At 48.4% G+C, this 23,472-nt stretch overlaps 1 protein-coding gene and 1 pseudogene across 7 annotated transcripts in view; one reads left to right on the top strand and one right to left on the bottom strand.

Annotated features, from left to right (window-relative positions):
* The window catches only part of LOC119842653, a 1,040,433-nt pseudogene that overhangs the window by 919,126 nt on the left and 97,835 nt on the right, over positions 1-23,472 (top strand).
* LOC122456607 (zinc finger protein 239-like) overlaps positions 6,262-23,472 on the bottom strand; it is a 34,102-nt gene continuing 16,891 nt past the window's right edge. For 2 of the 7 annotated variants that reach the window (XM_043497032.1, XM_043497034.1), the window contains exons 2-3: positions 22,891-23,040; positions 16,639-18,164 (exon numbers count right to left, since the gene is read on the bottom strand). In XM_043497032.1, the coding sequence (XP_043352967.1) occupies positions 17,227-18,153 (927 nt within the window). In that variant the 5' untranslated portion in view covers positions 18,154-18,164; positions 22,891-23,040 and the 3' untranslated portion in view covers positions 16,639-17,226. Of the gene's footprint in view, positions 6,821-16,638; positions 18,205-22,890; positions 23,041-23,472 lie in introns of those variants that run through there. The other 5 variants (XR_006275579.1, XM_043497035.1, XM_043497033.1 and 2 more) reach the window with 5 other exon arrangements.

Genomic DNA, 23,472 nt, shown 5'->3' with positions numbered 1-23,472 from the left:
CGGGACGGCGGGGGGGAGGGTAATAGGAGCCTATATAAGGAAAACCCCCAAATTTCGAGACTGTCCCTATAAAATCAGGACAGCTGGTCACCCTAGTGTGCAGAACGGGGCTCATCCAGAGGGCTCTGGTTCTTGCACAGAGAGGGAAGCTATGCTCCCTCTGATTCTTGTTTATCTTCCTGCGTCAGATGCCACCTCCCCATCCATTGTGAGCCGGGAGCCCGGACTGAGCAGCTGCTGCCCCCCAGCAGGGTCTGTGCCGGGGAGAGACCGGCATTAACCCCCTCTGTGCCCAGCCCAGGGGTGACTTTCTCCGATGGCTGGAACCAGCCCCCCGGGCTCTGCCGACACCAGCCCCTGAGCCGGAGCCTGCAGGTGATGGGGAGAGACTTGGGGAAAGGGCCGGGGGCCGTGATAAAATGCTGTCTGATGCAATTTGCTACCAGTGGCAATTACTCATATTAAACTGCTACTGGACCCAATCGGCTACTGGTATGGGGTAGCAAATTGTAACCAGCAGCCGTTTCTGATGCAGGAGGTTGTGCTTATTTGCTGACTTGTCCTAATTTGCTCAAACTTGACAGTGGCGTGGGACGGAAGCAGAAAGTCTTCAGCTTCCAAAGGACCCTGCCTGGTGCACACGTGTACTGATGAAGTGAGCTGTCGCTCAGGAAAGCTTATGCTCAAATAAATGTGTTAGGCGCTAAGGTGCCACAAGTCCTCCTTTTCTTTTTGCGGATACAGACTAACAGGGCTGCTCCTCTGAAACCTGCTAGACTTTAGGCAGTCAGACACGCTGGTGAGGGAGTCTTTGTTTCTGAGGGGCGTAGGGAAAATATTTCACTGAATCAAGTCTCCTGCAGCACCTCACTAGGAGGGAGAGGAGCTGCAGTGACTCCTCATTGGGGTGCCTGCGCCTTTAAGAGCCCAGCCCTGGGAAGCCCCTGCTGTCTGTGGGAGGGGAAATAAAAAAGGCCCTCTGCCCCCCCCCCGCCACCACCCTATTTTTGCAAACACGGGGGTCTCAGTGCCACCGGGGTAACTCTTACCCCCTCTGCCCCTGCTTGTGCAGGGGTTTTACCCTCTGTCACCCCCTGGCAGCGTCTCACCCCTGGGCTTAACCCTGTCTCCTTCCCTGATTTTGCCCTTCAGCCCCTATCCTAACCCTGACTCCAGCTGCTTGACCCCCCCCCCCCCGACCAGTCAGTTTCTGTCCCCTGCTCAGAACCTGGCCACCCCCCTCCTCTGATTTGCCCCCTTTCTAATCCCTGTAAAAAGCAGTCAGCAGAATCTTATGGCTAATAAGGGCAGGGTGAAGGGCAGTGGCTTCAGCAGATGTTACTGAGCATGCTCAGCCTAAGTAGCCAATTAAGACAGCAGTTTTTCACACTACACAGAGCAGGACAGTGACTCTGCACAAAGAGCCTCTGCTCACCCCCTTCTCTGCTCCCCCTGTGTCTGCAAGTCCTAGAGCTTCTGCGCATCGACCAATGTGATATATGCCATCATGTGCCAGCAATGCCCCTCTGCCATGGACATTGGTCAAACTGGACAGTCTCTACGTAAAAGAATAAATGGACACAAATCAGACGTCAAGAATTATAACATTCAAAAACCAGTCGGAGAACACTTCAATCTCTCCGGTCACATGATTACAGACCTGAGAGTGACTATCCTTCAACAAAAAAACTTCAAAAACAGACTCCAACGAGAGACTGCTGAACTGGAATTAATTTGCAAACTGGATACAATTAACTTAGGCTTAACTAGAGACTGGGAGTGGATGGGTCATTACACAAAGTAAAACTATTTCCCCATGTTATTTCCCCACCACCACCCCCACTGTTCCTCAGATGTTCTTGTCAACTGCTGGAAATGGCCCACCTTGATTATCACCACAAAAGGTTTTCTTCCTCCCCCACCCCCTTCCTGCTGGTAATAGCTCATCTTAAGTGATCACTCTCCTTACAGTATATATGATAAAACCCATTGTTTCATGTTCTCTGTATGTGTATATAAATCTCCCCACTGTATTTTCCACTGAATGCATCTGATGAAGTGAGCTGTAGCTCACGAAAGCTTATGCTCAAATAAATTTGTTAGTCTCTAAGGTGCCACAAGTCCTCCTTTTCTTTTTGCTTGTACTGAGATGCACTGACCTATGGGAAGAGGAATGCCCCTGGGACAGGACAACAGCCAGGTAGAGTGGGAGGGAAGAAGCCAGAGACAGCAGACTAAAATAAACAGACCTTGTAAACTGGAGTAATAGTAATAGGATGAAATTTAATAGTCAGAAGTGTAAGGTTATGCATTTAGGGATTAATAACAAGAATTTTAGTTATAAGTTGGGGACGCATCAATTAGAAGTAATGGAAGAGGAGAAGGACCTTGGAGTATTGGTTGATCATAGGATGACTATGAGCTGCCAATGTGATATGGCTGTGAAAAAAGCGAATGCGGTTTTGGGATGCATCAGGAGAGGCATTTCCAGTAGGGATAAGGAGGTTTTAGTACCATTATACAAGGCACTGGTGAGACCTCACCTAGAATACTGTGTGCAGTTCTGGTCTCTCATGTTTAAAAAGGATGAATTCAAACTGGAGCAGGTACAGAGAAGGGCTACTAGGATGATCCAAGGAATGGAAAACTTGTCTTATGAAAGGAGACTTAAGGAGCTTGGCTTGTTTAGCCTAACTAAAAGAAGGTTGAGGGGAGATATGATTGCTCTCTATAAATATATCAGAGGGATAAATACAGGAGAGGGAGAGGAATTATTTCAGCTCAGCCCCAATGTGGACACAAGAACAAATGGGTATAAACTGGCCACCAGGAAGTTTAGACTTGAAATTAGACGAAGGTTTTTAACCATCAGAGGAGTGAAGTTTTGGAATAGCCTTCCAAGGGAAGCAGTGGGGGCAAAAGATCTATCTGGCTTTAAGATTCTACTCGATAAGTTTATGGAGGAGATGGTATGATGGGATAATGGGATTTTGGTAAATAATTGATCTTTAAATATTCAGGGTAAATAGGACTAATCCCCTGAGATGGGATATTAGATGGCTGGGATCTGAGTTACTACAGAAAATTCTTTCCTGGGTATCTGGCTGGTGAATCTTGCCCATATGCTCAGGGTTTAGCTCATCGCCATATTTGGGGTCGGGAAGGAATTTTCCTCCAGGGCAGATTGGAGAGGCCCTGGAGGTTTTTTGCCTTCCTCTGTAGCATGGGGCATGGGTGACTTGAGGGAGGCTTCTCTGCTCCTTGAAGTCTTTAAACCATGATTTAAGGACTTCAATAGCTCAGACATAGGTGAGGTTTTTTGTAGGAGTGGGTGGGTGAGATTCTGTGGCCTGCGCTGTGCAGGAGGTCGGACTAGATGATCAGAATGGTCCCTTCTGACCTTAGTATCTATGAATCTATGAAAATAGAGAGCTGAGATGAAAGGGGCAGAAGGAGACATAAGTGGGGTCAGAGGTTCCCAGTTCCTTCTGCAGCATCCCTGGGCAGATTAACTGCCCTGGGAACAAGGTGAGAGACTGGAAAAGCCAGTTCCTGCCTCTGCCAAGTCGGGGTGCTGCGCTGCCCTGGGGGGACAATTTAAGGGGGGACAGTGCTGTAGCTCTGTGGGCAGAACCCTATCATGTAGACACAGCGACAGTGTCCATCGACAGAGGACCATCACCTCCCCAGCCGAAGGTAGTGAGGCCAATGGAAGCATTCTCCCGTCCACCTAGCTGGTTTATGCTGGGGGTTAGGCTGGTGTAATGTCTAGGGGTGTGGATTTTCCACACTGCACTGAGAGAAGTAGGTGTGTCAGTGGTCCCCAAACTTTTCAGGGTCATGCCCCCCACCCAAGCTGGGGCCAGGAGCAGGGACGTGGCTTGCGGGGGGTGCAGACAGGGGTAAGGGGGCCGAGGTTGGGGCCGCAGCTGGGGATGGGTCTCAGGCCAGGGGCAGGGCTGGGAATGGGGTCAAGGTTGGGGGTGGAGCTGGGAGCGATGCTGGCTGGGTGGTACTCTCTCCCCGCCTCCCCGTGGGCGGCCTCAACCGGGGTAGGAACGGGGCTGGGAGCGGACCCACAGCCAGGCTGCAGTGGGGACTGGCAGCTGGGCCTGGACCAGGTACAGGGTACCTGGAGCTGGGGCTACAGTTGGGGGCGGGGCCAGAGCAAAGCTGGGGGCGGGGCTGGATGGCGCTCTCTCTCCATCCCCCGAGGGCCCCATCATGCCCTCCCTGAACATTCCTCCCCCACAGTTTGGGGACCTCTGAGCTCTGATAACCTATATTTTAAGTGTAGACCAGTCGGGTTTAAAATGTGGGTTTAGCCCTGGTGGGTCTGTGCTGGAATAAAGCGACTCCGAGTTTTCCAAGCGTGGCCGAGTGTAGAACATTTTTCTGCAGGGAAAGAAACCTGGGGGGAACCTGGCTGCGAGACGGATTCATGCCCCTCCTGTGACCTCCCCCATTGCCCTGACAGGCTCCTTTATAATGACCATGTTTTGCTCTGGATCGTCCCATCTGCTGTGTTAATTTTGAGGGAATAAACGAACCCAGAAAGTCTTTGCCTGGCCCTGTCTCTGAGCTTTAAACAGTTAAACCTGATTTGGGGTCCTGAGTACAGAGACCTGGATTTGCTTCAGCCTGTGGCAAGTGGTGGACAATTCATGCCAGAGTTCTGGGAAATTATTCATTTCCAAGAGAAAAAAAAAAGAATTAAAACGTTGTGAAATTGAAACGGAGTGCTGATGCAAAATTAACTTAATGCAACCTTATCGGTGTCCCCGTTCCAGAGAGACGATACCAGTTAGAATCACTCATGTGGTCAAATAGTCCTTGGTGGGGAAGAGTTTGTTCTGTGCCTGCGTTTGGATTCGTGTGCTGGGAATGGTGGGAACTTCCCCGGCTTTTGACAAAACAGGCAGAGACAAGCGGAGAAGAGAGGGGATAGGAACAGGGTGGGGGGGGGAGTACAGCTTTTGTAGCTGCTCTCAAGACACATGTCCAACAACTGAGCTCCCAGTTGGGGTAGGCCTGCTAGACCCCATTTAGGATAACGCCTCCTCCCCGGGGATGGGAAAGTAAAATCTTTGTCACGATCCATTGCAGCTGTGTTCTTTCTCCTCCCCTTCTGAGCACAGAGATGCCTCTCTGTTTGTCGTTAACCTCTCTCTCCCAGGTCATGATGTAGGGTTTGTCTACACTTGAAGTGGCCGTTGACACTACCTACGCTGCTCCCATCGCTGTAGTTAATCCACCTCTGCAAGAGGCAGTAGCTAGATCAATGGAAGAATTCTTCTGTCGGCCTAGTGCTGTCTACACAGGCACTTAGGTTGGCTTAAACTACATTGCTCAGGAATGGATTTCATCACAGGAAATAAGGTGTGAGCTTCGACTGAAGCTTTTCCCACACTCGGTGTTTGTTTTTTCTCTCTTCTGTGGAGATTCTCTGCTGGGCTGTGGTTTTCTTGAGGTCCCGACAACCTCCTCCAAATTTAGGGGATTTAATAACTTTCTTCCTTGGCTGCTTCCCCGGCTGCCCCTCTGACCTCTCCAAGAATCTAGGAAATGTTCTCTATGGAGCTTCCTAAAAAGGCCCCATGTGCTTCCATTGCCTTATGACCTTCCTGCTGTGGATTTTTTCCTGCCTGGTTCTCCCATAACATCCCATCACCTGCTGGGATAGAGAGAGAATCCAGCCAGGAGTCACCGCTCATGCTGAGGAGAACGGAACAGTAAAGTGGGGCAACACAACCCAAGTGACAAGCTGGCCTAATTTTCTTGTGTAGACCAAGCTGTGGTGCCAGCAGGTGGAGCTGGTGAGAGAACCAAATGCTTGAGCTTCTTGGTGTACATTTCACCTTGCTCGGTCACGCAGCAGTTTTTGAGGTGTGTTTCCCCATCTTGGCTGGGTGTGACCTCCCTTCTGCCCATACCAGGGATATCCATTTTCCCCCTCATGCTAAAGACTCTCTTTGTGTTCCCCATTCCCCCTGTCCCACCGAGGCAGAGACTCTGTGTCTCCTTATTCCTCCATCCAGCCATGGCAGGGTCTCCCAGTCCCCTCTCCCCAATAGCAGGGCTCAGTGTACCCTGCAAACCCTCCTCACCCCATACCAGAGGCTCTGTGTGCCCCCCACTCCCTCCTCACCCCCATCACAGGCTCTGTGTACCACCAATCCGTCCTCACCCCCACCAGGGATGCTATATGCCACCAATCTGTCCTCACCCCCAGCAGGGGCTCTGTGTGCCCCCAATCCCTCCTCACCCCCACCACAGGCTCTGTGTGCCCCCAATCCCTCCTTACCCCCACCAGGGGGCGCTGTGTGCCACCAATCCCTCCTCACCCCACACCAGGGGGCTCTGGGTGCCCCTCAATCCTTCCTCACCCTACACCAAGGCATCTGTGTGTCTCTCCTTTCCCCACCTCCTTCCAAAGTACATTTCTTCCCCCTGGGTGGGAAGGGAGGTGTGGCTGGCTAGTATCCGCGCTCCCTGCCCCCCAGACAGAGCAGACTCGGGGGCAGGAAGGATCCAGCTAGGAAGAAGGCCGACATCAAGCCTCATTCACGCCCCTCCCCACTGGCTGAGCATCCGCCCCTCAGCTGTCAGCCAGGAGAGCAAGGAGCAACTTTGTAAAGCGCAAACGGTTTTGCTGTTTGTTTCTGGCGTTTTCCTCCAAATCAACAGGGCTCTGCCCAGTGATGTCTAGACCATTCCCTGACATTTTGGAGTGGATCAGCGCGAGCTCCGACGGGCGAACAGGTGCATCGCGGTCCACGAGGCAGCGATTGCGATGGGGAAGGGAAGTCCTACCTGACCCCTGCAGCGACAGGAGATACATTCAGGGTGGGGGAGAGCACGTAGCAGAGGGAGAGAGAGAGCTGGGAAAGTGACATCCAATGGCAGATTACCGCCTTGCCCAAGGGCCCCAGCCAATTTGGGGCCCCTGGAAAAAAATCTCCCCAGGCCGTGGCCCCAGGTCTGGAGGAGCGCTACCACAGTGGGTGCACAGAGCTTCTCAGGTCTCGGGGCTGCAGCGGGATGGTGGGAGGGAGCATGGTGGGGGAAGGGGCAGAATGGGGTGGGGCCATGGGTGGAGCAGGGGATGGGCCATGGGGAAGGGATGGAACAGGGTAAGGCTGTGGGCAGGGCTGCAGACAGAAGGGGCGGAATGGGGGCGGGGCCGCAGGTAGAAGCGGGGGGCACGGTTCCGGCACCCGGTGCCCCCACCACTTGCTCTGTCCAGAGCTCCAGGTAGGATGATCAGATGTCCTGATAGGGACAGTCCTGATATTCAGGATTTTTTCTTATATAGGCACCTATTACCTCCCACCCCGTCCCGATTTTTCACGCTTCCTATCTGGTCACCCTAGCCCCAAGAGACCTTAATCAGTCTCTGCTGACAGCCCAAAACAGCGGAGGCTGAGAAATGTTAACTTTCTGTACCAGGGCCGGAAAGAAACGAAAAAGGTCCCTAGAGCGTCCGGCGAAAAAAATCCCTAAATTCTAAAGGGCTATGAACGTTGCTGCTGTGAAGATGTGGCTGAGCCAAGTGGAGAAGGAAGGCCGGGATCTCAACAGGCATGGAACCAAATTATCCCAATCGCTGAGGCCGGAGAGATAGACATGAGGAAGCTTGCTGGTCACCCCTTCCCCATTTGCCCCTGTCCTGCTTGGGGACAATGGAGATTCTTTCTCCCTCCTCTCGTGGACAATTCAGGGATGTCCCCAAAAGAATAAAAGCCTCAGCTGGGAGTGGAGATGCTGGCACCCTTGTGAATTCACCCCCGTTCTCTAAGCCCCCCCCCCCAGAGAGGGGAGGGATAGCTCAGTGGTTTGAGCATTGGCCTGCTGAACCCAGGGTTGTGAGTTCAATCCTTGAGGGGGCCATTTAGGGATCGGGGGCAAAAATTGGGGATTGAGCAGGGGGTTGGACTAGTTGCCCTCCTGAGGTCCTTCCAATCCTGAGATTCTGTGATTAACCAGAGCTTCCCTGGGTTGCGGAGCATTTGCTTCTAGGACCGGATCCCAGTGTGTCTCCTGGATTCTTGGCACTTACTCTCCCAGCTGCAAGAGGTTGCTGTTGCTGATGCCGGGGCTGAAATGCACCAGGCTAAGCTGGGGATGGGGCTTCAACCTTTTTATTTCAACCTTTGGCACAATAAAGTTGAATTTAGTTTTGTCAAACTCTTTTGTCTCAAATCACCAGTAAAAATGGTCTGGAATGGATCCGGGGGTGACCTGGAAGCCTCTGTGAATTGTTATTTCCCCAGCCCTGAGCATCACAGATGGCACGTTACACAGCTGCCAGAGCTAGGGGTTTTCACGCCCTTCTATGACTGTGCAGGGAAAAGCCGTTGTCTGCAGGGGAAATCCCCTCCGCTGGCATTTTCCATTCAAATCGGCTGGGGGCAGGAGGGGGGCAGATTTTTTTGAAGCCTGGTGGAATAGCCAGGAGGAGAAAATGTTTTGGAGGATGGGGGGTATTTATAGGGGAAGACACACATGATGCCACTTCCCTTCTCCACCCCCAACTCTGCCTTGTATGTCGCTGAAGGGCAAGGTGCTAGGGGTGCCGGAACAGGGTGGGGGCCTGGGGCCACATCACTTTTTACCATCCATAAGGGCGAGCAACAGGGCAGAGGGAGTGGAGAGGAGCAAGTGGGGGGGAGCGGGGTCTTGAGAGGAAGAGGCAGCATGGGGGTGGGGCCTTGGGTGAAGGGGCAGGGCAGGGTGAGGGCAGAGGTTCAGGGGGAGGGACAGCGCAGGGGGCGGGGCCACTATTCAGGCAGCAGCGGGCCCCCCCACACTTTTAAGGAGCTTTGGCCGCCCCTGCAAGGTGCCCCTTTGTGGTTTGGCTCGGTCAATATCTGTGGGCCCCCAGAGGATACAGGTCTTTGAGGAAGATCCCTTAGTCATCGAGGGGTCATTGAAATACTATTTGCAAACCCAGTTCTTCCTCAGAGCTGTATTGATAAGTACATAATAATGGCCATACTAGGTCAGACCAATGGTCCATCTAGCCCAGTGTCCTGTCTTCTGACAGTGGCCAGTGCCAGGTGCCCCAGAGGGAATGAACAGAACAGGGAATCATCAAGTGATCCATCCTGTCACCCATTCCCAGCTTCTGGCAAACAGAGGCTAGGGACGCCATCCCTGCCCATCCTGGCTAATAGCTATTGATGGACCTATCCTCCATGAATGTATCTAGTTCTTTTTTGAACCCTGTTATAGTCTTGGCCTTCACAACATCCTCTGGCAAACAGTTCCACAGGTTGACTGTACCTTGTGTGAAGAAATACTTCCTTTTGTTTGTTTGAAACCTGCTGCCTGTTCATGTCATTGGGTGACCCCTAGTTTGTGTGTTAGGAGAAGGAGTAAATAACACTCCTTTATCGACTTTATCCACACCCGTCATGGTTTTATAGACCTCCATCATATCCCCCTTTATTTATTGCGCTGGATTTCCAGAAGCAGAGTGTATGGATGGTCCATTATCTTAACACGTGTCTTTGGCTAGGGCTGTGATGGCCCCTCAGTAGCTGTGCCACTGCACGGCCCCAAGGGGTGGAAGTTGGCAAAAGGGCAGAGCCCCCACTACATCTTCCTATACTACTCCAGTTCTCTGCTGTATTCCCCCTCATTGCTCTGATCCCCCCATGCTGTTCCAACACACACCACTCCAACCCCTCTCTTCCCCCCAGCAATCCCTGCATCACACCCATTGCTCTGCTTACACCACACCTAACTAAAAAATGTCACAGCCGCCATAGGAGGGGAACCCTTTTAACATTTTTATCAGTGACCTGGAAGAAAACATAAAATCATCACTGATAAAATTTGCCGATGACACAAAATTTGGGGGAGCGGTCATTAATGAAGAGGATAGGTCACTTGTACAGAGGAATCTGAATTGGGTGCAAGCAAACAATCTGCATTTTAATATGGCTAAATGTAAATGTACACATCTAGGAACAGAGAATGGGGGACTCTATCCTGGGAAGCAGTAACTCTGAAAAAGATTTGGGGGTTGTGGCAGATAATCAGCGGAACATGAGCTCCCAGTAGGACTCTAGCCAAAAGAGTTAAAGCAATCCTGGGATGTATAAACAGGGGAATCACAAGGAGGAGCAGAGAGGTTATTTTGACCTCTGTGTTTGGCACTGGTGCGACCATTGCTGGAATCCTGTGTCCAGTTTTTGTGCCCACAATTCAAGAAGGACGGGGATAAACTTGAGAGGGTTCAGAGAAGAGTCCCAAAAATGAGTAAAGGATTAGAAAATCTGCTTTATTGACTCCAGTAACTCAATCTATTTAGCATAACAAAGAGAAGGTTAAGGGGTGGTTTCATCACAGTCTATATGTACCTACCTGGGGACCAAATGCAGAGAAAGGTTCTAACACAATCCAATGGCTGGAAGTTGAAGCTAGACAAATTCAGACTGGAAATATGGTGTACATTTTTTAACAGTGAGTGTTTTTGGGATAGCCTGCAAGACATCTTTCACTCAGTTCCCCAAGAACTCAGTTTGACTTCGGTTTTGTCACTCAAGTTCCTTTATTTGGCATACAGCAAAGCTATGCTGAGTTGATCAGACTCAAACATAGGGGGTGGGTACAGGGTATATCACACATCCAAACCTCCTTCCTTTGGATACATTTACATAATACATTACATTCGGTATACATTGCACCCCACTATACACTGGATAAGTGTGTTTTAAAAGCAAAAAGCAACCCAGCATCAATAAAATAAAATAAATCAGTAAACATAAGGAGTGAAGCCCAAGCACCAAATTTCCATTCAAAAGTGCCATCCAAATTCTAGGTTTTTTTTTTAAACAGTTTATTAATTATAAATAATGAAGCTACTTTAAAGGATGCAGTGGGCATTCAAAAACACGTCAAAACCCGCCAACCATTCAAATCCTATCCCAAAGTTCTGCTTAACTGTACTGTAAGATAAATATTACTATGAAAGTAAAAACAAAAAACTAAACTAAAAAAAAAAGCAAACTGAAATGTCTGAAACTAAAAACAAGTTCAAATAGTTTAGGGTTAAAGCCTATTAAAAATATTACACAAAAATCTTCAGTTTATTTATGTGTCTGTGTTACTAAATTTTACCAATCTGCATAAAAAATTATGCCCACTAAAATTTGGTGAAATATCATTAAAAACCATTAAAAGAACTTTCTAAAGAAAAACATATACTTTAAAATATACTGCCAAAACATAAAATTGCCAAGGCAGGGAGGGGATGGCAAGCAAACACACACACACACACACACACACACACACACACACACACACACACGCACACACAGCTGTTCAAAACTAGTATGATACTCTAAAACCAAGGTGACATAAATATTCTGTAAAAACATAACCAATCATTTCAACAGAAAAATACTGGAAACAAAGTACTGGAGTCATTAAATGAGAAAAAACCCTCCTTAATAAAGCTTTGTTATAATATACATAATGTTGTTATTGCTTTTAAAAAAGTATAAAATTAATTCAATGTGTTCTAATAGCATGTGCCAAAGACATGCTATACAAAATAAAAGCAGCCTTAAGTAAAATGAAGTAAAAAACCTTGTCCTCTTTAGTCCCAGAAATGTTAAAAATTTAATACAATAAAAATAACAGTTGGTGCAACATAATAAAAAAAATTGACAAGGGTCTGATAGCAGGAAGTTAAATATAAAACTACTGCAACTGATGTGGTATATAAAAAAAGTTTCTTTTCCCTAATCAAATACTGTTAGAAAACAGCACAAAGTCTAAAAACTCCCAGACTTGTTCTGCTGTTTGCACCTGGGAAATGTACACAGGCAGGTGTAACATCTTACAGACAAAGTTGCCGGCACAAGGGTTTGCTTTGGGAAAAGAGGTTCCAAATTGGACAGCAGGGTTAAAACACTGAAATGTTAGTAATGTAAAAATTGCCTATGCTGGTGATAACAAACATCGTCTGGGGGATAAAAAGGATCACTTCTGGCATGGACTCAGGAAATGTTAATTGAATTGACCTATGTTCTGTTTCACACCTAAATTTCTTGTGGTAATAAAAGGAAATATATATCTATTGTACCATGAGGTTTTTTTTAAATGAAATTAAAATAAAAGCAACATTAAAATGACAAAACATGCTTTAAAGGCAAAGCAAGTTTGCAATGTGGAATTACACCTGGTGGGCTGTACCAGAAGAAGTAATCTTCCACCTCCTAGTTAGTATTTTAAGCCTAGTATTAATGGTGGTTCAAATAATTACAGTTACTGTAGCCTTAAAATTGTGTTGCTAAGTAGTCCACTGCAAAAAACAAACACAAAAATCCTAAAATATAATGCAACTAAAACAAAGAACTAGATAAATTCATGGAGGATAGGTCCATCAATGGCTATTAGCCAGGATGGGCATGGATGGTGTCCCTAGCTTCTGTTTGCCAGAAGCTGGGAATGGGTGACGGGATGGATCACTTGATGAGTCCCTGTTCTGTTCATCCCCTCTGGGGCATCTGGCATTGGCCACTGTCGGAAGACAGGACACTGGGCTAGATGGACCTTTGGTTTGATCCACTATGGCTATTCTTATGTTCTTATGTAAATACTAATATAACAAAAGAAAAACAAAAGCGTGGAACATAGGCCTGACTTCACGGGTCAGGCCTAATTTCTCAGGAGACACGATTAGGGAGGTAAATAAATCAGCAGGCTGGAAGCAGAATGTTTGTAAGAGCTAAAATAAGGGGGAACCCCCAGGGAACCATCTACAATGGACACGAGAAGCCTGGACCATAAGATGAGGTAAAGAGTAAGTTGTCCAATGACAGTGCATGCATTCAGCATGCTGCAGAGGGATTTGTTCCTGCAAAGCGACCAAGCCAATCCCAAAATGTGTAGCAAACGGGTAAATGTCTACAAAGGAAGAGGTTTGCTGCGTAGCTTTGGGTGAGGGGTAGGCCCTACACCCGCCCTCTACGCTTGAGTCTGATCAACTCAGCAGAGCTTTGGTGTATGTCAAATACAGGAACCAAAGTGACCAGACTGGAGTGGAACTGAGGCAAGCATCAGGTGCAGGTCTCACACCTAAGCCTCAATACGATCTCCCAACCAGCCAAAGATAGCTGGGGTCCTCCTGGCTCAGTTGTATAGACTTTGATTTCTAAGCCCCAAAGACTTCAAGGTGTTTATCAACTCTCTGTGTCAAGCATTAAACAGCAATAGGTGGGTTCAGGGATAGTTTTAAACAGAGCCCTTGATTTCACTCGGTGACTTGGCCAACACCCAAAACCGTCCATTCAAATTGAAAGTTTATTGTTTAAACACAAGAAAAGAACAAGAAATCAAAATAGGCCAAAATCAAAATCAATGGCTATAGCCAGGATGGGCAGGGATGGTGGCCCTCGCCTCTGTTTGCCAAAAGCTGGGAATGAGCGACAGGGGATGGAACACTTGATGATTCCCTGTTCTGTTCATTCCCTCTGGGGCACCTGGCCTTGGCCACTGTCAGAAGACAGGACACTGGGCTAGATGGACCTTTGGTCTGACCCTGTATGGCCGCTCTTATGTATGGCCTTTATCAGGAAACAGCAGTCAAGTGATTATGCAAAACAAACGTAGAGCTTATCAAAGCCTCTCTGCTTTTGGAGTCAAAAATCTTAGAGTCTCTTATTTTCAGGGAAACCTTTCTTTGCTGAAAAGGAGGTGGTTCATTTTAGTCTCAGTCCTGATGGGAATGGCATTCACATATCCTGTTCTGAACAGAGACAGATAGGGTGAAGGAGAGACAGGACAAAGAAGATGGGTGAAATATGGCTTTTGTGGATGTTTTTGGACTACTGGTTAATTACAAGTGGATGCTTGATCTGGTTAGTTATGAACTGGTCAGGGCTGTCATCTGATGGCATCCTTTCTCCTTTGACAAGGCAGGTTTGGATGATTGCAATATACTTGACTTCAGGATTTGACAAGAAACCAAGAGAGCGAGGTAGGATGAGAGGAAAGAAACAGTGGGGCAGAAAATAACACAACAAGGGAAGGGAATACAATACAGGATCTCATGCACCTTCCTGGTGCTGGTAATTCCATCTCCCCACTGGTGGGCTGAGATCCAGCCTCACGATAAAGCGATGACTTTCAGCACTCACTGGTGAAAACAAAGTTCCCTAAACAAGAACAAGTCCTTTAGATGAGTCGAGATGAGATGAAGTGCTGGCAGGTCGGGGGATGAGCTGGGGGAAGATGAGGCGAAGCAAGCTGGGACAGGAGAAGAGAGCTGATCTTATTTCCAGTCTCTTTTTAAGATACCACAGAAGGGAAAAAAGTAAGAGGCAGGGTTCATCTCCCTCCTTATTTTGTCCACCAATTAGGCCTAATATCTGTCTCACCAATTTTGGCTTATTAACTTCTGTCTCCACCTCTACTGTTTTCACCCAGCATAATTTCAACACAGGCCTTGTATCACGTCAACTTTCCCTGTGTTGATTGGACTTAGTCTCTCTGGATGCTTCTTTTTGCATACGTTTAGAACGTATTCTATTGAAAATAACTTGACCTACTTTCCACAGTGAACTCCTAAGTAGGCAAGAGTGATAGGCCAATTGTCACAACAGCCATATTCATGGTCAGATCTCCCCCAACTGCACCCAGAACAGCTGTTGGGAGGGGCACGCTCTCTTATAACTTTCAACCTAGTGGTTAGAGCAGTTACCCAGGATGTGGGAGATCCCAGGCCAATTCCCCCTCTGCCTGGATGGGGAAAAGGGATTTGAATAGGGATCCCCCACCTTTCAGTACAGCTACCCCTAACAAAGTGAGTTAGTGCAGATAATTCCCCCTGGATGCTGCCAGTTCCAGGGGGGCAGAGCTAAGGTTGCCTGGGCATGTACCTTAATTCTATATTGCCTGGTTTTCAGAAGGATTTTTCCCCCTGAACTCTGCCCTCTGGAAGGGCACGAGTTATCACCAGGCAGCCTTAGTCCTGTGTTAATGAAGTTTTTTGTCAGTGAATTTCCTAGCTTTTTGATCATAAAGAGAAATATTGGAGGAGCGGTCATTTAGTGTGTTGATGTTCACACCGATATTAACAGCTGATATGCTGCCGTGGCTAGAGAAGCACAAAAAGACCCAGCTTTTAAATAGGGCTTTACATCAGCAAACCCCAAAGAATGACCCCCACTTTACAGATGGGAAACTGAGGCATGGGGAGCTGATGGGCCTTGCCCAAGATCACCTAGCGGGCCAGGGGCAGACCCAGGAATAGTCCCAGCTCGCTGGTTTCTCCACTAGGCCACCTGATCGTTATGTGATTCCCAACTGCTCTGCCTGCACCCTGTGCATTTTGTGATAGTGGACTAGGGATAATGGTCGTGCTTTGAAATACTTGGAGTGCATTATTGCAAACAGGGCGGGGGAGAGAAATCTCAGACACAGCCTCGGTCCCAAAATCTTGGCCGCTTTATGACATGTCTCTGACAGTAACTTTAAGCATGTGAGAGAAGGCTACTGTGTCTCCCCGCCTCAAGCAACATACAGACGCCCCCCCACATGCACATTGTTTCTAGCTCACTCTCCCCTTCCTGTCCCATTAAGCCATTAGTAGATAAGAAGCTACATGTGCACTAAAGGAAGTGGGTAGCATAGGTGGTGGGTATAATAGGCCTCCCCTGGCACAGCCACTGTCTCCCTGCCACCTGGGCCGTGGTGGCCCCACCTGTGCTCTGCCTCTTTCCATCACTGCTCCACCCCTTCCCCAAGGTCCCCACCCCCTCCGCTGCCTGGCTGAGTCCCTCCTCTCCTCCACCCCCTGACCTTCCCCACACAAGGCCCCCATGGCCAGCTGCATCACTGTGAGCAGCGGGGGCCTTTCAGGGGAGGAAAGGAGGAATGTGGCGAGTGGCGGCGGGGGAGGGGGCAGAGCAGAGGTGGGGCCTTGGCTGGAGTGTGGGTGGGGCCATGGGGGGAAGAGGTGGGACAAGGAGCTAGCTCCCTGAATCTGAGCTCCAATGAGCTCTCCTCACTGCCCTCCCGTGTCCATAGCGTGTGTTCTCGGGGCATGCTCTGAACACGCCTTATCTCCCCATCAGAAGGGCCTGGTCCCACGAGACCCAGCTCACATGGTGAAGGGCAGAGCCCTTCAGTTGAAAAGGGGACCCCCCCAGCTCTTGGCTCACAAGGGCTCTGACTCCCCCACCCATGAACAAGGCCCCTAATCCCATGAGTGGGGGTAGGGAGAGGGGCTCAGATACCCCCAAGAGACAGCCCTCTAGCCAGATCCCATCTTATATATGTGGGGAGGGATGGGGGCAGAGACATCCCAGAGGCACAAGGGTCACATAAGGGGGAGCAGGAAGGGGGAAATCAGACCCACCCTCTACGGGGGACAGGGAATCGCACATCCCTGCCCACATCCAAAGGTAGGGAGTGGGGCTCAGACCCCTCCATTCTCCCCTGCTCTCCAAGAAAGGCAACCCCTACAGATCACAACACACATGGGAAGAGAGAATTTGATGCTGACAGACACCCCTGACTCTATTTCCCCCAACCCTCTCATTTCCCTCCCATATCCCCCTTCCCCTGCCCAGCTCCACCTCCCCCTGGCCCGTCTCCCCATCCCTACCACTCATCCTCATTTCTCCTCTCCCATAATCCCCCCCCCCCATGCTACAGCACTGAGCTATCAAACATCTTCATCAAACACACCCCGTCCACTGGGAAACGCTGCACCAGCCTGTGGCCTCAGTCAATGGCGTCGTCCCAGATGTCGTGTAGTGAAGTTCCCAAATCTGGCTCAATCCTGCAAAGCAGCCAATGTCTGGGATGGCTCCGGGGGCGGCACTGGGGAGGGTCAGGGCACACACCCTGCTGGGGCTTTTTTGTCCATAGCGGCGAGATGGCCAAAGGGCACACCGTGCCACTTTTCAGTAGAACGAACGGTGGATGGAAGGCCAGATCAGTGCGGGATTGTCATGTTTTGCACAAAGTCAAGCCACTTTATGCCTGTCTCCCCCATCCCTCCCCACTCAAAAATTCTCCTCCCCTGCCAGCAAGCATTCATATGTCTAATTTCTTCCCCCCTGCCCCCGCAAAAAAAATACCATTGATTGCATTCCCCCAGCCCCATAACATTTTCCCTTCTCAGGACATCGAGGAAGTTTCTTCCCTGTATGGATTTGCTGATTCCAAACTAAACCAAAGCCCCGACTGCAACTGCTCCTGCATTCAGGATTTCAATCTCGTGTGGACTTTCTGATGTTTAATCAGATGCGAGTTCTGACTAAAGCTTCTCCCACAGTCGAGGCATTTATAGGGTCTTTCCCCTGTGTGGATTCTCCGGTGCGTAACTAGGTTGGAGCTCAGATTGAAGCTTTTCCCACAATCCAGGCATTTATAGGGTCTCTCTCCCGTGTGGGTTCTCTGGTGTCGAATACAGGTTGAGCTGTCACTAAACCCTTTCCCGCATTCCGGGCATTTATAGGGTTTCTGTCCTGAATGGATTCTTCGATGCTTAATCAGGGCTGAGTTGTCGCTGAACATTTTCCCACATTCTGGGCATTGACAGTTTTTTTCTCCCGTGTGGATTTTTTGGTGCGTCGTCAGGTTTGAGCTCTGAATGAAACTCTTCCCACATTTGGTGCATTTGTGGGGTTTGTCTCCTGTGTGGATTCTCTGATGCACGACGAGGCTCGAGCTCCGATTGAAACTTTTCCCGCAGTCGAGGCATTTGTAGGGCCTCTCTCCCGTGTGCGTTCGTTGGTGCAGAATAAGGTTGGAGCTCTGATTGAAACTTTTCCCGCACTCCTGGCATTTATAGGGCTTCTCTCCCTGGTGGGGGGTCTGAGATCTACCAAACTGTTTGCTCATATTGAATCTTTTCTCGCATTCGGTGGGTGGTTTTTTTTCCTCTCTTGTATGGGTTCTCTGCTGCACTGAGGTTTCCAGGATGTCCTTTCCACCTCTACTAGAACTAATGGATTGACACCCTTTCTTCCCTGGCTGCTTTCCTGGCCTGTGCTGACTCTCAGAGGCTTTTCCCTGCTCAAGACTTGATGCAATGTCTTCTTTGGAGCATCTGGATGATGCCCCATGGGGTTCTGGCTCCTTACAGCCTGCCTGCCGTGGATTCTCTTCCTCATCCTCTTTCACCATCCTGTCGCCCGCTGGAGTAAAGAGAGAGAACCCGGACAGGAGTCATCCCCTCTGCCAGGGTGAAAGGAAAGAAAGGGGCATAGCAAAGAGGAGAGACACAGCACAATAATGGTTGTGGAGACTGAGAAAGGTAAAAAAATTGACCTATGTGTAAATTTTCCTTCTCTGAAGTGCAAAGAGGGCACATGAAGTTCTCTGATCCTCCTCGTCTTTCAAACATGGAGTGTCCTCTGTCCCCTCCCCACAAATCCACCCCATTATTTCTCTCTAGCTTCACAATATAGTGTCTGCAGGTAGAGCCATGTGTGTAATAGAAATGAAGGCTTACCCCACCTATCAGGGATGGGATAGGTTTACTTGGTCCTGCCTCAACACAGGGGGCTGGACCTGATGACTTCGCGAGGTCCCCTCCAGCCCTACATGTCTAGGATTCCTTCCAGCAGCGGTGAGGCACTGGGAAGCTATAGAAGCAGTCAGTTCTCTGAACAGCGCTGCCTCATGACACTGCAGTGTGAAGCTAGAGAGAGAGATTAATAACCCAGAAATGAAAAGAGAAGCCTGCATGCCTGGAAGAGGAAGTGGAATAACCCAGTGGTAATGGATCACGGAACAGCAGGTGCACACAAGGGAGAAATAGGATTCTATCATGCACACGCTCAGGGGGGAAGTAAATTTGGGGAGGGAGATCCTGCCAGCTGTCCTTTAGGTTGGGCGAGGCGCTGTGAGTGACATGGGTAGTGCCCTACCAAATTCACAGCCCATTTGGTCAATTTCATGGTCATAGGATTTTTAAAATGGTAAATTTCATGATTTCAGCTATTTAAATTTGAAATTTCACCGTGCTGTAATTGTAGGGGTCCTGACTCTAAAAGGAGTAGTGAGGAGATTGCAAGATTATTGTAGGGGGAGTTGCGGTACTGCTACCCTTACTTCTGTGCTGCAGCTGGCAGCAGCGCTGCCTTCAGAGCTGGGTGCCCAGCTAACAACTGCCACTCTCCAGCCACCTAGCTCTGAAGACAGCGCAGAAGTAAGGATGGCAGAACTGCAGAGTCTCAGTGCACGGATGAGACGATGGTGTAGGGAGGAGGGGTTTAGATTTATTAGGAACTGGGGAAACTTTGGGGAAAGGGGCAGCCTATACAGGAGGGATGGGCTCCACCTAAACCAAAATGGAACCAGATTGCTGGTATTTAACATTAAAAAGGTCTTAGAACAGTTTTTAAACTAAGGGCTGGGTGAAGGCCGACAGGTGAGGAGGAGCACGTGGTTCGGACATCCCTTAGGGGAGGATCTACTAATAGAGACTCTCTATGTCCTAGTGAGGACGAGAGGATGGAAAATGATAAAATACAGGCAGGGTCTGATCAGAAGCAGTCAAATAAAAAAGAGTCACATTCAATTACAATGTATAATGGCAGACAGCTAAAAGGAGACAAGCTTTTAAAAGTGCTTATATACCAATGCTAGAAGTCTAAATAAGATGGGTGAACTACAGTGCCTCGTATTAAATGAGGATATTGATATAATAGGAGTCACAGAAATTTGGTGGAATGAGGATAATCAATGGGATACAGTAATACCAGGGCACAAAATATATTGGAAAGACAGAACAGGTCTTGCTGGTGTGGGAGTGGCACTATATGTGAAAGAAAGCATAGAATCAAATGAAGTAAAAATCGTAAATGAATCAAACTGTACCATAGAATCTCTATGGATAGAAATTCCATGGGGGATTTCAATTATCCCCATATTGACTGGGTACATGTCACCTCAGGACAGGATGCAGAGAGAAAGTTTCTTGACACCTTAAAGGACTGCTTCTTGGAGCAGCTAGTCCTGGAACCCACCAGAGGAGAGGAAATTCTTGATGTAGTTCTAAGTGGAGCATAGGATCTAGTCCAAGAGGTGAATATAGATGGACAGCTTGGTGATTGTGATCATAATATAATTAAATTTAATATCCCTGGGGCAGGAAAAACACCATAGCGACCCAACACTGTAGCATTTAAATTTCAGAAAGGGGAACTACACAAAAATGAGATTGGTAAAACAGAAGTTTACGGTACAGTGCCAAAAGTGAAATCTCTGCAAGCTGCATGGAAACTTTTTAAAGACACCATAATAGAGGCTCTAAGTAAATGTATACCCCAAATTAAAAAACATAGTAAGAGAACCAAAAAAGCAAAGTAAAAGAAGCAGTGAGAGGCAAAAAGGCATCCTTTAAAAAGTAAAAGTTAACTCTTAGTGGGGGAAATAAAAGGAGCATAAACACTGGCAAATGAAGTGTAAAAATAGAATTAGGAAGGCCAAAAAAGAATTTGGGGAACAGTTAGCCAAAGACTCAAAAATAATAGCAACATTTTTTTTAAGTACATGAGAAGCAGGAAGCCTGCTAAACAACCAATGGCACCACTGGACAATCAAGGTGCTATAGGAGCACTCAAGGATGATACGACCATTGCAGAGAAACTAAATGAATTCTTTGCATCGGTCTTCATGGCTGAGGATGTGAGGGAGATTCCCAAATCTGAGCCATTCTTTTTAGGTGACAGATCTGAGGAACTGTCCCAGATTGAGGTATCATTAGAGGAGGTTTTGGAACAAATTGATAAATTAAACAGCAATAAGGCACTAGGACCAGATGGCATTCCCTCAGGAGTTCTGAAGGAACTCAAATGTGAAATTGCAGAACTACCCAGCTGTGGTATGTAACCTACTGTTTAAATCTACTTCTGTACCAGATGACTAGAGCAGTGGTTCCCAACCTTGTTCCACCACTTGCGCAGGGAAAGCAACTGGCGGGCCGGATAGATTTATTTACCTGTCGCGTCCACAGGTTTGGCTGATCGTGGCTCCCAGTGCCTGTGGTTCACTGCTCCAGGCCAATGGGAGCTGCTGGAAGCAGCGCGGGCCGAGGGACTTACTGGCCGCCACTTCCTGCAGCTCCCATTGACCTGGAGCAGCGAACACGGCCACTTAGAGCCGCGATTAGCCGAACCTGCGGATGCGGCAGGTAAACAAACCGCCCCGGCCTGCCAGCGGCTTTCCCTGCACAAGGGGCGGAACAAATTTGGGAACCACTGGACTAGAGGATGGCTAATATGATGCCAATTTTTAAAAAGGGCTCCAGAGTCAGCATGTGGACCAAGGGGATCCAGTGGATATAGTGTACTTAGATTTCCAGAAAGCTTTTGACAAAGTCCCTCACCAAAGGCTCCTATGCAAACTAAACTGCCACAGGATAAGAGGGAAGGTGCTCTCATGGATTGGTAACCGGTTAAAAGATAGGAAACAAAGGGTAGGTATAAATGGTCAGGTTTCAGAATGGAGAGAGGTAAGTAGTGGTGTTCCCGTGGGGCTTGTTCTGGGACCAGTCCTATTCAACATATTCATAAATGATCTGGAAAAAGAGGTAAACAGTGAGGTGGCAAAATTTGCAGATGATACAAAATTAGTAAAGATAGTTAAGACCCAGGCAGAGTGCGAAGAGCTACAGGATCTCTCAAAACTGGGTGACTGGGCAACAAAATGGTGATGACATTTAATGTTGATAAATGCAAAGTAATGCACATTGGAAAGCATAATCCCAACTATACATATAAAATGATGGGGTCTAAATGAGCTGTTACTACTCAGAAGAGAGATCTTGGAGTCATTGTGGATAGTTCTCTGAAAGCATCCACTCAGTGTGCAGCGGCAGTCCAAAAAGTAAACAGAATGCTGGGAATAATTAAGAAAGGGATAGATAATAGGACAGAAAATATCATGTTGCCTCTAAATAAATCCATGGTACGCCCACATCTTGAATACTGTCTGAAGATGTGGTTGCCCCATCTCATAAAAGATATATTGGAATTGGAAAAGGTTCAGAGAAGGGCAACAAAAATTATTAGGGGTATGGAACAGCTTCCGTATGAGGAGAGGTTAATAAGACTGGGACTTTTCAGCTTGGAAAAAAGATGGCTAAGGGGAGATATGATTGAGGTCTATAAAATCATGACTGGTGTAGAGAAAGTAGATAAGGAAGTGTTGTTTACTACTTCTCAGAACACAAGAACTAGGGGTCCCCCAATGAAATTAATAGACAGCAGGTTTAAAACAAATAAAAGGAAGTATTTCTTCACAGAACACACAGTCAACCTGTGGAACTCCTTTCCAGAGGATGTTGTGAAGGCCAAGACGATAAGAGGGTTCAAGAAAGAACTAGATAAATTCATGGAGGATAGGTCCATCAATGGCTATTAGCCAGGATGGGCAGGGATGGTGGCCCTAGCCTGTTTGCCAGAAGCTGGGAATGGGGGACAGGGGGTGCATCACTTGTGATTCCCTGTTCTGTTCATTCCCTCTGGGGCACCTGGCACTGTCCACTGTCCGAAGACAGGATACTATGCTAGATGGACCTTCGGTCCGACCCAGTAGGGCCATTCTTACGTTCTTAATGCCATGAACCCCCCTAAAATAACCTTGTGACTCCCCCTGTGTCAGGACCCCCAATTTGGGAAAGGCTGGTCTCCTCTGTATAGTATCTGGGTATAGTATAGGGTAAAAGCACACAAAAGTGCAGATTTCATGGGGGGAGACCAGATTTCACGGTCCGTGACGCGTTTTTCATGGCCGTGAATTTGGTAGGGCCCTACTCATGGGGATATGACACCTCCTACCTGCAGCCCTGACCTGGGTGAGCTGAGGAAGAACTGGGGGAGCTCGCTCACAAACCCCACTTTTGCCTTCACTTACCAGACTATTTCTGTGTCAGTCTCCCCGATTCCTCACCTGGGCAGACGCCTCTCCGGATCTGCCGTCTCTCAGGCGCTTGGAGATCCGGGACCCCCGGCTCTTTCCCTCGTTCCAAATGGAAGATCAGGTCAGGTTTGGGAAGGGGCAGTCCTGCTCAAGGGGCAAAATCAGGGCGTGTCATGCATTGGGAGAGGATTTGTCACAAAGAAAATCCCTTTCATTTTCAACCTGACCCTGGGTTGTACTAGGGAGATGTGAAATCTGAACAGATGGGAACATGTTCACTGAGCCACCATGGGAGAAGCAGACAATGGTGGGAGGAACGAGTTATGTCCTCAGCAGGACTTTCCAGGATCTGTGCGCCTGGGGAGGACTTATTGACGCACACACAGCTCTGGTGTTAAGAATCTGTCTCTTTTTAAACCAGCAGAGCCCAGAGCCCCTCCCCACAGATAGAGCTAGTCCCAGGAAGGGAGGGGAACAGAGATGCTGAGTGTGTGTGAGTGAGAATTAATACAGGCAGGTCAACACTCTGCTTCTGGGCATAAATCCAAAGCTGGAGGGATGAGGATGAATTAGCAG

This window comes from Dermochelys coriacea, chromosome 14, assembly GCF_009764565.3.
Source record: "Dermochelys coriacea isolate rDerCor1 chromosome 14, rDerCor1.pri.v4, whole genome shotgun sequence".
NCBI lineage: Eukaryota > Metazoa > Chordata > Testudines > Dermochelyidae > Dermochelys > Dermochelys coriacea.
The sequence above is the reverse complement of the archived record's forward strand: the minus strand, read 5'-3'. Positions and strand labels throughout refer to the sequence as shown.